This window comes from Crocuta crocuta, unplaced genomic scaffold, assembly GCF_008692635.1.
Source record: "Crocuta crocuta isolate KB4526 unplaced genomic scaffold, BGI_CrCroc_1.0 scaffold29, whole genome shotgun sequence".
Taxonomy (NCBI): domain Eukaryota; kingdom Metazoa; phylum Chordata; class Mammalia; order Carnivora; family Hyaenidae; genus Crocuta; species Crocuta crocuta.
The window spans coordinates 2,990,711-3,008,301 of record NW_027533280.1 but is presented as its reverse complement, the minus strand read 5'-3'; the positions used below and the strand labels follow the sequence as shown (position 1 = coordinate 3,008,301).

Here is a 17,591-nt window from a genome sequence, read left to right as displayed (position 1 = left end):
CACACTGAGCCTCTGGCCAGACAGGGATGTCCTCCCCCACGCTGGTGCCCGGCTGTCACACATGCCCGCCCGCTCCCGGGCCCTGGATGTCTTCCCTGCAAAGGCCCCCAGCCAGAGGGAGCCGTGGGCCTGGCGGAGAACAAGGCCTCCTTTGTGAGGCCCTGGCACACACACGCGGCCCCCAGCGCCGCAGCCAGGCCATGGGGGAGCTTAGTCCTACTCCTCACGGGCAAGAGGCCAGCTCAGGGAGGTTCAGTCCACCGGCTAAGGGCACACAGCAAGCTGGGCACAGCGGGACGGTGGGGTGTGTTTCTCACCCCACCGGGTTCCCAGAAGGAGGGGCTGTGTCCTGGGCCTCCCTCCACCTCCAGTGCCTGGCGGGGGGTGGGGGGGGAGGAGCGGAACCGAATGCCCATGACAGGCCACTCAGGGTTGCTGTCTGCCTCTCCCCACCCCAAGCCGGGTCAGGGCTAGGTGGGCACCTTTGCGCAGGGTACTAAAGGCACTCCTGCAGGCAGGCCGATGGCTTAGCTGAGCTGGATTTCTGGGCCCCTTCTCCTCTCTGGCTGGGTACTCCTGAGGGGTGGTGTGCCCTGGGATCACACTCCTTCTCCCCATAAACCCCAAACCCTCCTTATCCCTCCCCCCCCATGTGGCCACCACCCTCCCAGATGGCCAATGGACAGCAACAGGCTCCAAGGCTCCCCGTTTTCCAGGGAGGGGCTGTGATTCATCCCCAGGGAGTGAGCTAGACACTCAGTGTGCGTGTGTGTGTGTTGGGGGGGGGGATGTGACCCAGGGCCTGCCGGACAACAGCCTGGGTTGGGTCCCGCTAGCCTTGGGGTGACTCCCTTCCTGGACGAGGATGTTTCCCCCATGCAAGCCCGTGCCCAGGTGACAGGGAATGAGGAGATGGCCTGTGAGGACAGTCACTGGGAGGCTGTATTCTTTTCCAGAAAGATCTCCCCCACGGACCGGCAGAAAGAAAGGAGGGACACAATAAAGTCAAGTGCAACCCACCGGACACTGAGATGCAGGGCCCCGGGCCCAGGTTCTGATGGGGGGATCTCCCCATCTCCCCGCCCCCCCCAAGTCAGGCCTGCCGTCCGTACCCCGCTGCCCCAGACGTAGTACGTGTAGGCTGCCGCCTCCTTCCGGTTCAACTTGTACACCTGCTGCAGCTTCCGGGAGTACACCTCCGCCTCCTCCTCCTCGTTGGCAAAGCTCCGCACCGTCTTCATGGCGCTAATGGTCTCCTCGGCCGTGCTGCTGGCCCTTGCCAGGGCGTTCTGGACTTCTTTGGAGAGTCTCTACGGGCAGGGGCGGGGACAAGGAGGAGGAGACCCCCAAACAGACAGTCTCACCATCTAACAGCCCCTACGCCTCTCTGGCTTTCTCCTACACTCAGTTGGCGCCAGGTCTATGCAGGGAGTTCCAGGGACGAAAGGATTCTCCCCCATTCTCCCCCATCTCCTTCTAGCTTGATTTGACAGACTCAGAGAAGAGACTCTGGCTGGCTTCTTGGGGTGGGGTCCTGAGGTGCCAGCTCCTGAGGGATGGGGAGCTGATGATTAAGTCATCTCCAGTACGTAAAGGAAGTTATTCAGCACCACACAGTTTTTGGTAATCCTCTCATAAAAGGAGCCTCGACACCTAATCCGGGGCTCGTATAAGACAGGGATGCCCTGGATGGTTGTTCAGGTCGTATGCTATCCAAGAAACGCCAAATATTAAGGGGGTGCCATTTACGTTATCAACATACATTAAATTATGGCAGAGCCTGAAGGTTGGCACAGAGATTCCAGAACTCCAAGCTAAGTTCTAGATGGTGGCAGATGGCTGTGAAATCTGCCTGCGTTGTGTGTATGGCCGGGTACAGATGGCTGAGAGGTGGCCCCATGTGCGGGACTCCCAGCCTGCTGCCCGCCAGAGTTCTGCACACCCCTGGGCAGAGCTGTGCAGGCCCTGCAGCAGGTAACGTGCTCATGTTGTCAACCCATCGAGGAAGGCCGCGGAGAGGCTGGGCTGGGATCACGCATGGGCATGTCCCATGAGGCCACGGGGAGCACGCGGTGTGTTCCGGCATCTCGGGTGGAGCCCCTGAGTCATGTCTGGCCGCGGGCAGGGTACGCGAAGCTCGTGCTGATGACCGGCTAGCTGGAGTCAACGCTCTCAGGTACGAGAAGACGACCCACATTGTGCTTGAGGCCCCACCCAGCGGAAGTTGCCGGCGGGGCCCCAGGGCGCGCAGGCGCAGATTGGGAGGGGGCTCCGGGGCTTCCTGGCCTGTCCCGGGGGCTGGCGGGAAGGCAGGAAGGGTGGGGCGGGGAGCGGAGGAAGGGAAATGGCTCTAATCCCAACTCATGTATTTATTCTTTCTGCTCGGAGAGGAAAACAGAGGCTCGTGACCCGGAACCACGGGGGAGCGGGCTCTCCTGGGCGGTAGACTCTGCCAGAAGGCCCCGCGATGGTTGTGGGGAGTGGATGTATTTCGGGGCTGGCCTCAGGTCACGGGCACCGAAGGTTCTAGCTGAGCCTGGGACGCTGAGCCGATCACGTGTCGAAGCCTGCCACTCGGGCCTGGGCCCCTGGGGAAGGAGCCGCCTGCACCTGTCTAAACCCGGCCTCAGTCCCTTCAGGCTCTGAGGCACCCAGCAGGGTGGGGAGCAGGNGAGGGCCGCCCTCACCGGCCCCAGCCTCCCCCACCCGAATGTGCCCTCCACAGAAAGCAGCAATCACTGCGCTCAGAGTGTAAGCCAGAGTTCTCGCAAAGGCCCACAGCCTGACCCTCGTCGCCTCCCTCGCTCATGCTCTGGCATCACCGGCCTCCCTGAGGCTCCTCAGACATCCGGAGCAGGTCCCACCCCAACGCCTTTGCCCTGGCTCTGAACGTGCTTTCCCGAGATGTCCCCCTCTTTCCTCAAATGTCACCTCCTTAGAAAAACGAATTAAAAAAATTTTTTTAATGTTTATTTTTGAGAGAGAGAGACAAAACAAGTTGCGGAGGGGCAGAGAGAGAGGGAGACACAGGATCAGAAGCAGGCTCCAGGCTCCGAGCTGTCGGCACAGAGCATGACAGGGGGTTTGAACTCGTGAACCGTGAGATCATGACCTGAACCCAAATCAGACGCTAAGCTGACTGAGCCATCCAGGCGCCCCAGAAAGACTGATTTAAAATGGCAGCCACCTGCAGTGTTCCCCATCTCTCTCTCTCTCTCATTTTCCTCCTTAGCACTCACCACCTTGCACCACATTACACATTGTCGCTATTATTATTGTTTCTGTTGTTGCCTCTTCCACTAGAATAAACCCTTCTGGGCAGAAGCTTTTCAGTCCCACAGGTGCATCCCGGTGCCTGTACTCCTTGAATGACTGAACGTAAGTGAATGAATGTACAGAGCTCACAAGCTCAGCTTGAGTCCTTTGCCAGCACCCCCAGCCCCACCCCGTGGGGCCCCCGAGCCCCTCCCCAGGGCCTCCCTCACTCAGCAGCGGCTCACAGACCCGGGCGGGAACCAGGCGACGCCTACCTTGTAGTACTTGCCGTAGATGTCGGACACCATCATGATGATGGGGAAGCCCATGAAGGTGACCAAGGACAGCTGCCACGAGAGGCTGAACATGAAGACCACCACGCCTGTGACCTTGACCGTGTTCCGCAGGAAGATGTTGATATTCTGGGAGACCAGGTCGCTGACCATGGTGGTGTCCGAGGTGAGGCGGGAGATGAGGTCCCCTGGAACACAGGCAGGCTCTGCCCCCGCNGGGGGGGTGGGGCTTCAAGACAGATGCCGGGGAGCTCAGGCCGCCCCCACCTTCGGGGGAGGGGGGAAGAAGAAGAGCAGACACCTCTCGAGGGCCGCTCTGAGCCCAGCCCTCCTCATGAGCAACTTGTGACATCACATCCCATGGTACAGAGGAGGCAGCTGAGGCTCAGAAGGGGGAAGGTCACTTAGTGCCACGCGGCTTGTCCCTGACGAGCCAGAACCCAGCCCGAATCTCCTCCCTGTCACCGGCAGAGGGGACAGAAATAATAATCTGGGCTGGTGGGGAGGAGAAACTTTGAGCACTTGCTGGGCTCAGAGCTTCACAACAACCCCACGGTAGCTCCTACCATTGTTCCCATTTTAGAGATGCAAAACAGAGGCTCGGGGAGGTTAAGCTGGCGAGTACCAGGGCCTGGGCCCAGGCCGTTCTGTCTCAGAGCCCGGGATCTAGGCTGAGTATTCTACTGCCTTCCCTGTCCTGCCCTGCACGCCAACCCTCTCGTCCCCTGGGAGCTGAGCCTCTCCGGCCACAGGCGTGGATGGCCCTGGCCGCGGTGGCTCCCGGGGAGCAGTGGAAAGCAAGGCCTTGGCTCCCGCGGGCGTGGCCTGGCCACGGTCCCCCTGCAGTGGCCACAGCTCATACCTAAACCTCGGCCAGCAGGCCAGCTTCCCGGCCTCAGGCAGGGCCTCCGGGGTGCTTCTGTCCCGAGCAGGGAAAGCCCGTCATTTAATCCCTCAGTGGGAGGCCAGACCTGGGCCGCCAGGTCACCCCAGGCCGCGGGAGGACCAACCTGTGCGATTCTCGTCAAAGAAGCTCATCTCCTGAGACACCAGCGAGCGGAACAGACGGTTTCGAAGGCGAATGTTCAGTCTGGCAAATATGAGTGTAAAAATGCCTCCCCGAATACCTGCGGCAAATGAGCTAATTGCAGATAAGAGATGTTATACATAGCACGACGTCCTTGCACAGCCACCATAACCCGGCCGCCCCCTCCCACTGCTGGCAGGCCAGGGCCACTCTGCAGGGGGGAAACAGGGAGGGACCCGGCCTCCAGCCCCTTGCCAGGGCTGCCGCCACCGCGCAGTCTCCCTTGTTCCCCGCCTGGGGTCCCCGCGGTGAGGGCAAAGGGGACTGTGTTCCCTGGCGACAGGTGTCTGGCTTTGCCAGTCAGACCCCTCATCCTTCTAGATGGGCACGTGGAGAATAGCCAGGGAGGCCGAAAGGGGCACCCTCGGGACCAAAACCCATTTTAGGGACAAGGGGAGGTGGTTCTAAGCCAGTCAGGTTGTTGGTTACCATGGTGACCCTCCAGGGGCCTCCCCTCTTAGGCTGGGCCCCTCACCTCCCTCCCCTGCTGCAGTCCTAGAGGGCGGGGCGCGGGGATGAGAGCAGGCTACCTGCCGATAGCCAGCAGGCACATGACGATGACCGCGGTGCTGAACTGCTCCATGCTCTTCTGGATGACGATGCCGTCGATGGCCCGGCCGGTGTAGTAGGGGAGGAAGGTCTCTCCTGCCAGGAGACGTGGGGGGCTCAGGGGGCATCTGCAGCCAGGGGGACCCGTCCCTTTCCTCCCTTGCCCCTGGAAGCCCCCGCACCGCCTGTTGGGCTCGCTCTGCCGATGGGTGGGGGGGTGCTCTCTCTCGGCAAACTCCTGCTTCTCACCGTGGCGGGAGGCGGGGGAGGGGCCCGCACTGCTAATGCCCCCATCTTTTCGGAGAACAGAACACAGGAAACAGGTTACTCCAGCTACACAGACTGGGTCAGGAATGTTAACCACGGCCACCGGGCTGAGCGCGCGGCGCAGGGGCCTCGTGGCCGCTGCTTCCCTCCTCTGCACAGACCCTGCGGGTGGTCCTGCTACCACCCCTGCTAGACAGATGACACGGAGCATGGGGGCCCAGAGATGAGATGGACGCTCACCGGGCCACACGGCCCACATTCACTTCCTTCTTCTCGCTGGCGGAGGGCCCGGAGTCCAAATCCAGAACCTCCCAACCTCAGAAGATGTGGATATTTAGTTCCAACAAGGGTGGAAACAGCCACCCAGCGCCTCTTGGTGGCGCACTTCACAGTTTGCCATATTACTGCGTGCCCACTTCCCCTACTGTATCTTCAGAACGACGCTGGGCAGGGTGGGGAGAGGGGGCGAGTGGGACTTCACCCCCATCTCACAGAGGTGAACGGGAGACTCAGATGCTGAGTCATTTGCCTGAGGTCACACGGCACAGGGCAGTTAAGAGGAAGGGGCAGGACTCAAACCCAAACTGGCTTCCCACCTGGGGGCTCTCTCCTACCCCTTCCCTCCCGATAAACTGGAAGGCCCACTCTCGTCTTGTGGAAGTGACGGACACGGAACCGAAGGTGCTCAGACCAGGCCGTGTTCTCTCTGTCGCTGCAGCTCCTTCAAAGGGCACAGCCTGGCATGGGCCTGGGCATACAGTAGGTGCTCAGTAAAGGACAGCGAATGAATCCGGGACAAGTCTTGCCAGCCTTTCCCCGGGCAGCTCTGCAGGACTGGCTCGGCCCGGACTGTGAGGCCTTCCGTGGGGTTCTGCTGCCCTCTGCTGGTCTTAGCACAGGGACCACAAGGTGGCCGCCTAGAGGCCTCCGTTCCCACGGTCATGCAATAGATGGGGCCTCCAGGCACCACTGTGGAGTCCACCTAAACTGAAGTTCGGCCTCACTTTACCCACAGGGAAGAAAAGGGGATGAGCGAGCTCCAGCAGCATCTTGACTCTAGCAAATGCCAATGATAATATTAAGACACAACGGACACTTACTGAGCCCTTACTGGGTACGAGGCGCTGTGCTAAGCGTGTGTGTAAACCCTGGTCAAATCACAGGAGTCACACAAAACCTTCCAATCCACTGACAAATCCTATCTCTTCACCTTCAAAATACAGGTGACGCTTGGGGCGCCTGGGTGGCTCAGGCGGTTGAGTGTCTGACTCTTGATCTCAGCTCAGGTCATGATCTCACGATTTGTGAGATCGAGCCCCATGCCAGGCTCTGCGCTGACAGCATGGAGCCTGCTTCGGATTCTGTCTCTCCCTCTCTCTCTGCCCCTCCCCTGCTCCCATTCTATTTCTCTCTCTAAAAATAAATAAAAATTTTTTTAAAAATACAGTTGACCTTTGAACACCACGGGTCTGACCTGTGCAAGCCCACTTAAAGGCAGATCTTTTCCCTAAATAAAAGTACAAGATGTAAGTGTATTTTCCTTACGATTTTCTTAATAAGGCTGTCTTTTCTGTAGCTCACTTTATTGTAAGATTACAATACTTTATTTTTTTTTAATATTTTTTATTTATTTCTAGGAGAGAGAGAGACAGCGTGAGCAGGGGAGGGTCAGAGAGAGAGGGAGATACAGACTCTGAAATAGGCTCCAGGCTGGCAGTCAGCACAGAGCCCGACGCAGGGCTCGAACCCACGAACCGCGAGATCATGACCCAAGCCAGTCGGACGCTCAACCGACTAAGCCACCTAGGCGCCCCAGGATTACAATACTTTAGGGAAGCCTGGGTGGCTCCAGTTGGTTGAGCGTCCGACTTCGGCTCAGGTCACGATCTCTCGGCTCGTGAGTTCGAGCCCCGCGTCAGGCTCTGTGCTGACAGCTCGGAACCTGGAGCTGCTTTGGATTCTGTGTCTTCCTCTCTCTCTGCCCATCTCCCACTCATGCTCTCGGTCTCTTTCTCTCTCTCTCTCTGTCTCAAAATTAAATATTAAAAAAAGATTACACTACTTTATTGTAATACACTGAACGGACAAAATGGGTGCTAATCTGTTTGTGTTATCAGTAAGGCTTCTGGTCGACAGGAGGCTCTTAGTAAGTGAAGCTCTTGGGGAGTCAAAAGATATACAACCAACCCTCGTGTTGTTCAAGAGTCAACAGCATTTCTAGAATCCAATTGCTTTCACTGCCCTCCCCCCCTTCCCCCCCCGGCCCCGGGTCCAATCTCCCTTGGACTTTCTCAGTCAACTCCTGGTCTTCCCAGCTCACCCTGGTCCCTGCTAGCCTCTGCACACAGTGGGGTCCTATGAAATCCGAGTCAGACCTTATCACCCTTCAGGCTTCCCTCTCATCCTGGGTAAAAGTCAAAGTCCTTACAGGGGTCAGTGGTGCCCTACGTGATCAGGCACCTGCTACTGCCCCGGCTTCATCTTTTACCTTCCTCCTGCCCCTGGTCCCCAACCCCATACACGGCTCCAGTTACCCTGGTCTCTTTGCTTTTCCAGGCACCTTCCTGCCTCAGGACCTTTGCACAGGCTGGTCCCTCTGCCTGGAGCATTGTTACACTGGATATCTGCTCCCTCATCTCTTTCAAGTCTCAAATGCCCCCCGGTAATCCTATAGGTGTGGTGGTATCATTCTTCCCATTTTACAGATGAGGAAACCAAGGTTCAGAGAGGCTAAGTCACTTGCCCAAGGTTTTCTAGTTGGGTTGCTATGAAATATTAAAGAATTCCAATTGAACAGGAGATGCTCCACACTAACATTAACCTTTTTCCCCACAAAGGGCAGTTTTTCTTTCAGGTTATAAGGTTTCAGAAAAGCTGGCCCTGAATGGGCGCTTGTTGATTGAGAATCATTGTCGGTCGTCCCGGCCCCTAACCTGTGTGACGCGCTCACTTTTGCAGACACCCTGCCCAGGCTCACCCAACTCCCATGAGCCCAACGGAACCCCACTTTCGGGATAAGAAACAGCCTTGGCCAGGTTCAATATCCTTGCCTCAGGCTAGCAGGACAGGCGGGGGCCTGATCTCAAGTCTAAGCCCTTAACCTTGACACAGCCCGCAGGCTGGCGGTATTTTAGGACGTCTGTATTCCCCAAGCACACGCAGCTGCAACAGGGCCCCGGCGGGAGGGGGAAACGAGGTCATGGGTGACAGCTGCCCACACGGGCTCGAGGGTCGGTCATGTGTTCATTCGTTCGGCAAGCCTGCTGCCGTGCCAGGACTTGGGGGTGGGGACCCGGGGTGAGGCTACCTGGCCCGCATCCAAGTCACAGCAGATGCGTGACTTTCATGTCACCAGTGCCACAACGGAGGTGGAGATACAGGGCCACGGTCGGTAGAATTGGAGAAGGCTTCTCTGAGGAGGGGACATTCGGACCTTGAACATGAGCAGGAGAGACTATCTGGTTAAATGGAAAGGGGTCACCCCAATACTCACAGCCACGAAAATTTCTTGGGAGCCTTCTACGTGCCAGGAGGCGCCTGCAGTGTCTAACATCCTGCATCTCATCAGCCCCTGTTGCGATGGGCGCTGTCATCATGCCCATTTTACAGATGAGGGGACTGAGACTCAGAGAGGTTAAGTGACTTGCATAACATTGCACAGCAGTCAAGGGGCTGGTACCGAGAGGGCAGAGGGTGGACCGTGAGAGGAAAGGGGTCAGCTGTGGGGCCTGCCTGTCCGCTTCGAGAACACTCTGGCTTTGTGGCCACTCCCAGACGCTGCCTGTTAAACGTGTAACAACTCCTAACGGCTAACGGTCCTGAGTGCTCACTAAATCGTACCGAGCTCTGTACTTGGCCTTCTTCGGTTTCTTCAAGCTTTACAACATCATGAAACACAGAGAAAGCCGACAATCCCCACTTCACAGAAGTGAGGTTCTGAAGGGTCCGCTGACTCGCCCACAGGCCCACAGCCAGGTGAGGAGCAAGCCTGGAACGTGTGCCCAGGCCTCGTCACCCCCGGAACCCACGGAACTTTGACCCCGAGATGTCACCTTCGCGCTCTCTCTCAAAATAAATACATAAACTTAAACAAACTGTTTGGACCAGAACCACAGTAACAAACACATTTTACACGACAAATCAGGACACACTTACATATAGGCACACCAGACTAAAATGAATGTTTCCCCAAATGATACTTATTCTTACTACAGACAACATGACAACATATCTGATGCTCTCTTGTGCATTCTGTTTCGTTACCCAAAAAAAAAAAAATGCTTTGACCCCGTTATCCCACTTCCGGGAAATGTACCCTACAAACACACCCCTATTCATATGAGATGTGTACGAACAAGGTTATTTACTGTAAGAGAAAAGACTCAAAACAACTCACGGGTCCGGCCGCAGGAGACTAAGCGTCATCTCTGGTGGGGCCACAGGGCGGACTATTATGATGCAGCCAAATAAAAGAATGAGGTACTGGGGCGCCTGGGTGGCTTAGTCGGTTAAGCGTCCGACTTTCGCTTAGGTCATGATCTCGCGGTTCGTGGGTTCGAGCCCCGCGTCGGGCTCTGTGCTGACTGCCAGCTCAGAGCCTGGAGCCTGTTTCAATCTGTGACTCCCTCTCTCTCTGACCCTCCCCTGCTCACGCTGTCTCTCTCTCTCTCTCAGAAATAAATAAAACATTTAAAAAAAAAAAAGAATGAGGTACTGATCAGAAATTTCCAAAAATATCGTTAAGTGAGAAAAGCAAGACACGAGACAGCAAACTAGCGTGTAAGAGGTGGTTAAGAGTAGCTGGTCATGGGGCGCCTGGGTGGCTCAGTCGGTTGGGCGTCCAACTTCGGCTCAGGTCATGATTTCACAGTTCGTGGGTTTGAGCCCCACGTCAGGTTCTGTGCTGACAGCTCAGAGCCTGGAGCCTGTTTCAGATTCTGTGTCTCCCTCTCTCTCTGACCCTCCCCTGCTCATGCTTGTCTCTATTCTCTCTCTCTCTCAAAAATAAATAAAAACATAAAAAAAAAAAAAGAGTAACCGGTCCTTTTATTGCTTATAGCCCCATAAGAAAACACTGGAAGAATATACAAGAAACGAATAAAAGTGGTTTCCCACCCACCTGGAAGCTTCTAGAACATTTTCCTGTAGTTAGCCCTAGGTAGGGAGATCAGCGTAGTCAGAGGCAGAATTAGAAATGAAAGTCTCCATATTTACCTTTTTGTATCAATTCGATGCTTGAACCACGTGAGTAAAATGTTAAACGTTTAGGAGGAAAGAGGAGGTGGCTGGAACCCCTCAGTGTCGCGGGTAACCGCAGGCCCCCTGGGCCCCCACTTACCCAGTGCTGCCACGATGAGGAAGAAGGAGGCGGCCACGAGGAAGGCCACGTCGGGCTTGGTGTAGGACAGCAGCTTCTGCAGCGTGGCCCCAGACGCCTGCTCCCGCGGGGGCCGGTCCTCCCCGGGAGAGCGCTCGGCCTCGGCCTCGGCGCCCGGCTCCAGGCCCTTGGCGTCCGGCCGCACCGTGGACAGCAGCCACCAGAGCAGGAAGGACGCGGCAAGCGAGACGTAAGTCCACACGAACAGGGCCCAGAACCACGGGTCCCGGACGGGCTTGCGCACCTCGGAGAAGAGCAGGAGTTTCACCATGGTGTAGATGCCCGCGAAGAGGCACACGAGGGCGATGACCGTCCAGGAGGCCCGGAGCCGCCGCGGCCCCAGGGCGCGGTTCTTGGCCACGCCGATGGTGGCTCCCAGCAGCAGGCAGCTGCGGTACAGGCAGGCCGCCCAGAGGTCCAGCACCGAGTCGAAGATGTTGAAGTGGCGGATGTCCTCCAGCAGGCTGCGGTCCAGGTGGCTGAGGATGTAGATGGCCGTGGTCATGCCGACGTCCATGCTCATGAAGGCCAGGGTCACCGCCACCGCCTTCCACAGCTGCATCCTGCCGGCTGGCGAGGGGCTGGTGCCGAGGAGCAGGCTCTAGCTCATGGGGGCAGGGCCATTGTCCGGGGGGCGAGGCCAGACCTGCAGGGGCAACAGCGCAAGTTCAGGTTTACCACCTGCTGGCTGCGTGACTTTGGGCAAGTCACCTGACATCTCTGCGCCTCGGTTTCCTCATCTGGGAAGAGGGCAATGACAAGCGTTCTGATTTCCCAGGAGGGTCGTGGAGACTCCATTCACTTAAGGAATGTTTATGGAACACCAAGGTTTACTGAGTGGGCCAGACTCTGTTCTTTGTGGTGGGATTTAAAGGCGAACAAACACAAAGCTCCCTGACCCTGTGGAGACGATACACTTGTGTCAGAGACACCAGTCTCTGTAATAGGTAAATGATATAGGATGTTAAGAGATAGGGCCGGGGGGTGGGGAAAGGATGGGGTGTAGGGGATGGGGGGGAATGGGGACAATTTTAAATAGGGGGGTCCAGGAAAGACGTCCGATGAAGGGAACACTTGAGCAAGACTGAAAAGAGGTGAGGAAGTCCACCATGCGGGTATCTGGGGGAAAAGCATTCTCTGGTGGAACAGTCAGTGCCACAGCCCTGAGGCAGGCGGGTGCCGATGTGCTTGAGGCAGGCAAGGACGCCCCACGTGGCCTGAGAGGCGAGGGGAGGCGGGGCTGGAGGACTCTGCAGATGAAAGTGAGATCAGTGAAATGTGCATTAATGGTGGCTGTTTTACTAATACCAGTAGTACTACACTACTGTTAATGTCTCTGAACCTCTTTCCTCATTAAAAAAAAAAATTTATTTATCTTTGAAAGAGAGAGACAGAGCATGAGCGGGGGAAGGGCAGAGAGAGGGAGACACAGAATCTGAAGCAGCTCCAGGCTCCGAGCTGTCAGCACAGAGCCCGACGCAGAGCTTGAACTTACAAACGGTGAGATCATGACCTGAGCCAAAGTTGGATGCTTACCCGACTGAGCCACTCAGGCGCCCCTGCTTCCTCATTTTTATTTTTACTTTTTTGTTATTATTATTTTTTAATGCTTATTTATTTTGAGACAGGAAGGAGCAGAGAGAGAAGGAGAGAAAGAATCCCAAGCAGACTCTGCTGCTGGTGCAGAGCTCAACGCGGGGCTCAAACTCACAAACCGTGAGATCACGACCTGAGCCGAAATCAAGAGTCGGACGCCTAACCGACAGCCACCCAGGCGCCCCGGTTTCCTCATTTTTAAAACAGCATGATGGGGCGCCTGGGTGGCTCAGTCGGTTAAGCGTCCGACTTTCGCTTAGGTCATGATCTCGCGGTTCGTGGGTTCGAGCCCCGCGTCGGGCTCTGTGCTGACTGCCAGCTCAGAGCCTGGAGCCTGTTTCAGTCTGTGACTCCCTCTCTCTCTGACCCTCCCCTGTTCACGCTGTCTCTGTCTCTCTCTCTCCTAGAAATAAATAAAAATATTTAAAAAAAAAAAAAAACAGCATGAGGTTCAATGCATGAACATCAGTTCTGGCCACCGTGCCTGGCACATAATAATTGTACCTGATCGTTACCACTATATATAGTGGGTGCTTAATAAACGTTTGTTTAGTTCTCTCCTCTCTAAATCAGGCCTTTCATCTCCCCAAATAAAACTTTACTCTCTTAGACCAAGAGGGGGTGGCCACAGGTCCTAGAGCAACCCAGGGACTTTCACATCTGCCTGGAAGTTTCCAGAATCTTTTCCTCCAGCCAGATTGCCCTTCACCTCCTGACCTAGGCCCTTTTGGCTTTCTAGAGTTTAATGTCTGCTTCGTCCAAAGCACCCCCCAGACTGGGGCCCTCAGGACTGAGCCAGGAGACCAGGAGCTGCAGGGACACTGCGGGATGTGGGCCCAGTGGTGACTTTGGAAGCGGGGCTTGTCCAGGGCAGGACCGGGACTGGGCTGGGGTGTGCCTCATGGTGCTACCTCTTGACTTGGGTCCATCTCTTTTCATCCTGGGGACTTTATCATCCCATCTGCAAAGTGGACCAAGTTTTGGGGAGAAAACTCCAGAGCGAAACAGAGAGGCATGGAGCCCCAGGAGCAGTCACTGTGAGTGAGTCGTGACCGGGCAGGGGGCCGGCTTGAGAGACGTTCTCCCCAGTGGCTCTGGTGCCCCAAGTCTGTTGGCTCGTGTTCTGGAGTGACAGAAACCCCACACAACCCCATGAGGCAGCTGCTTCCACATTCCCATTTATAGCTGGAGAAACTGAGGCACAGAGAGGCAACAGCAGGTGCCCCACATCACTCTGCAACAAAGGCCCAAGCCAGGACTCGAGCCAGTGTGTCCCAGCTCCGAGCCTCTGTACTGCACGCCTGGTGCCCAGCATACGCTCAATACGTGCAAGCAAACGTGGGGCACCTGGGGGCTCAGGCAGTTAAGCATCGACTCTTGGTTTCAGCTTGGTCATGATCTCACGGTTCGAGAGTCTGAGTCCCCTTTAAGCTCTGTGCTGATAGCGCAGAGCCTGCTTGGGATTCTCTCTCTCCCCCTACTCATTCTCTGTCTCTCTCTCTCTCAAACTTAAAAAAAACTTTTTTTAAGTACAAGCGAAGAGTTATATAACACAGCCCTTACTGTGGGCCTGGCATTATATATTGTTTTATTTTTATTTTTTAATAGCATTTTATTTTATTTTACTTTTTAAGTAGGCTCCATGCCCAAAGTGGGGTTTGAACTCATGACCCTGAGATCAAGAGTCACACGCTCTCCTGACTGAGCCAGCCAGGCACCCCAGGCCCAGCCTTTCCTATAGGTCATGCACTTCGTATGTGTTTGCTTATTTAATCCTCACAACAACTTGTGAGATTTGCACTATCATCATCTCCTTTTATCAGACGGAGAAATTGAGGCCCAGAGAAGTTAAGAACTTGCGCAAGATCACACAGCAGGAGAGTAGCAGAGCTGGGATTTGGACCCAGAGCTATCTGGCTCTAGAATCTGGGCTCTAAACCGTTAAGCTAAAACACTTGTCAATATAACAAGTGCTAACGGGGAGTGTTTTTCTAAAGAAAATAGAGTCTGCACAAGAGGGGGCTCAGCCAAGAGGCAGAGTGGATGGCATTCATGATGAGGACGGTGACAAGGGTACCAATAGCTAATGCTGATTGATGTAAGTGTGTGTCTGGCACTGTTCTAAGTGATTCAAGTGCATTAATCTTCACAAGAATCCTGTGAGGTAGGTTCTATTTTTATCCCTATTTTATAGTCAAGAAAATTGAGGCACAGAGAGGTTAAGTGAGCTGTCCCAGATCACACAGCTAGTGAGTGGCTGAGCTGGAAGGTGAACCCAGGTCGTGGAGTTCCAAAATCTGTACTCTCAACTCCAAAGCGTTCATGCTTCAAAAGAGCCTCTGCAGGGGTAGGCGAGACTCCCGATGAGGCTCAGGAGGGGTGTGAGAAGCAGATCGGACCCGGGGGGCGTGACAGGCCCTGAGCCGGGGCCCCTGCCTGGAGCCCAGCACTTCCAAGCCGATTCAAGTCAGTCCCAGAGAAGGCTGCCTGGCCAGCAGCTGTGCTCCCTGAGGAAGTCAGGGCTGGAGGGGGCCAGGGGCACGGGAGGGGGCACAGCTAGGGATGGTGGGGACAGACACCCCCTGCCCAGTCCCTTGCCCCACCCCAGTCCCAGCTGGGCTGCCAGCAAAGGCTCTTCTCTGCTGCAATGCAGAGGCCTCAGGGAGCCAGCGAGTGGGCGAGCGTGAGCCGGAGCCCGGGGAGGGACGCTGCTGGCCCGGCGCCGCGCCAGGCCTCCTGGCCAAGCCTCTGCCGTCCGCCCGGGCCTTGCCAGCCACCTTGGCTGTTGCTCACCTCTTGGTGGGCACAAGGAGTTCCTTGGCCCTGGAAAGGAGCTGGGGGTCAGACAGCGGCTTAGTGGGACAGGAGGCATGTCTGCCAGAAACCTGCTGAGGGACGTGGCCGGCTCTTCCTGCGCCTGCTCCCAGTCACTTGGGGGAGTTCTTTCCCAACACCCCTCCGCTTGGGCTGATGGCAACCCCATTTGACAGCCATCCACATGGGGTCCCCAGCTGTTTATCTTCACCAGAAAGAGCAAAGCGTTACACTCCAGCATCACGGTCTACCTGAAGCACATGATATAGGCAGGGAAACTGAGGCACAGAGAATAAGGGGTGAGGCCTGTCTAGGGCCACCCAGGGACCTGGGGACAGAGCAGCTATAGCACCATGGTCCCAAACTCCCAAGTGCTGAGTCCTTGTATCCGGGCTCTGATGGAGCAGAATCTGACTCAGATCGGGTTACAGCCCTCGGTGGGGACAGGCTACTCTGTTGTTTTTAAAGTTACTGAGCAGGAGGGTGAAGGGGACGAGACCACCAGCCAAGCCTGTGAGGAGGAAGAAGGGGACCATGGGGCTGCTCGGAGGCACACCCGTGCTCTCCAGCTGCCCGATCCGGAGGACACAGCTGAGCTCAGCCAGGTGGAGCTGGAGGGCAAACTCTGGGCACATGGGTGATGAGTGTGGCCCGAGGGACAAGGACAAGGTGGTGGCCGGAGCAGGCACTGCCCAGGCGGTGACGCGGCCTAGGAGGACAGGGGCAACCTGCCTTGCCCCCACGTGCTAAGGAGTGGCACAGGCTTGGCACAGGCTTAGCACGTGACCCCGTGCCCACAGGGGGTCCGGCCAAAGGATTTTTGCTTCAGTAGAAATGGTGGTTGGGGCATTTCCAACGGTCAGCTGCACAAAAGGAAACTCTGCAACACCCAGGAGGTCGTAAGCAAGGATTATAATTACAATCACCACAGCCACCATGTATGGAGTGCTACTAGCGGCCAAACAATGGGCTAAGTGCCTGGCACCTCCCGTTTCAGCTCAGCCTCACGACTATCCTAGGAGGTCCTCGTGTAATCATGCCCACTATACAGATGGGGAAATGGAGGCCTGGGGAAGTTAAGTGGCATGCAGAGAATAGGCAAAGGCAGGACTGAAACTCAACCCTTGACTCTCTGGGTGGGATGTGCCCAGCCTACTCAGGGACTCAGGGACCACGACAAAAGGGTCCCGAAGGGCCTGGGTAGTCTGGGCAGCTTGGTCCACTCCTAACTTGGTGAACTTTTCACCCCAAAGCTGTCATCGCCCAGTGGTGGAAAGGCCCATTCACTGCTCAGCAAACACTGGCTAACGGAGGGCGGTGTCATCGTGGGGTTTCTGGATGCAGAGCCAGGACCGGGCCGGGTCCACTGTGTTCCATCCTGGATCCAGCCCTGCTGAACCCGCCACGCCTCTCGCTGGGACTGGCCCTCTCGCAGAGACTTGGGAAAGTTGTCCCAGGTAACTCCCGGCCCCGGCGAGGCAAACTGGGGAGCTACTGTGGGCCTTCCACTTGTCACCTGTCACCTGCCTCTCTTCAGAGGGGGACGGAGGCCAGTCTATCTCCAGGGGGTGGGGTAGAGGACAGTGAACCCTGTCAGACCAGCTTAAAGCTCTCTTAAAATAACATCAGGTCTGGGGAGGAGGCACCCTGTTTTAACATAGACCCACAAACAAGGGAGGAGCCCCGAGGAACCCATAGGCCTAGCTGCCAGGCCGCAGCTGGAGTGGCAGCCCACGGGCCAGCGGGGGATACTGAGGGGAAAGGTTTGCCAAGCTCAGCAGGCCTAGGTCGGGCCCCCCAGGCTTCTGCTACAGCCAGCGGTGCCCAGGATCCGTGGGCAGGCGCCGCTGTAGAACGTGGGGAGTCCTGGGAATTCGCGCGCCAGTCGGATCCTGGAGGGAGAACAGCCATCCCAGGATCCTCACCAAAAGGCACCCCCATCATTTTCCAAGAGGCAGCAGCGCCAGAGGAGTTAAAAAGAGGAAAAAAAAAAAAAAAAGCAACATTCGCCCTGCGGCGTGGAAAGGATGCTGCTGCAGGGTGGGGGGCTGGGACCAGCGTCTGCGGGCGCCTGGGGACAGCGGCAGGGGCCGGAAAGGCTCCCAGAAGGCTGCCACCTTCAACGGTGATGCCTACTCTACCTCTGGGGCAAGGGGACCCAGGCCCCTCCAGCCTGTGCTGGGCTTGGCACCCCGGCCTGGAAAGGACCTGTTTGGGGGTCCTGGGCGCCGCGCTCTCACCTGTTACCTTACCTGACACCAGGTGAGCCGTGGGGAGGGGGCGCAGAGGGCTCGGGTCTTTGGGGGCGCAGGTTCCGCGCAGCTCATTGGAGACTGCGCCCGGCGCTCGCTCC

General features: G+C 56.7%; 1 protein-coding gene across 1 annotated transcript in view; it reads right to left on the bottom strand.

Moving 5' to 3' along the window:
• The window catches only part of ABCB9 (ATP binding cassette subfamily B member 9), a 28,468-nt gene extending 10,883 nt beyond the window's left edge, over positions 1–17,585 (bottom strand). The window contains exons 1-6 of the mRNA XM_077747950.1: positions 17,491–17,585; positions 10,790–11,474; positions 5,166–5,280; positions 4,559–4,689; positions 3,531–3,736; positions 1,113–1,310 (exon numbers count right to left, since the gene is read on the bottom strand). Of these exons, the coding sequence (XP_077604076.1) occupies positions 1,113–1,310; positions 3,531–3,736; positions 4,559–4,689; positions 5,166–5,280; positions 10,790–11,390 (1,251 nt within the window). The 5' untranslated portion in view covers positions 11,391–11,474; positions 17,491–17,585. The remainder of the gene's footprint in view (positions 1–1,112; positions 1,311–3,530; positions 3,737–4,558; positions 4,690–5,165; positions 5,281–10,789; positions 11,475–17,490) is intronic.
• Positions 17,586–17,591: the final 6 nt, after the last annotated feature.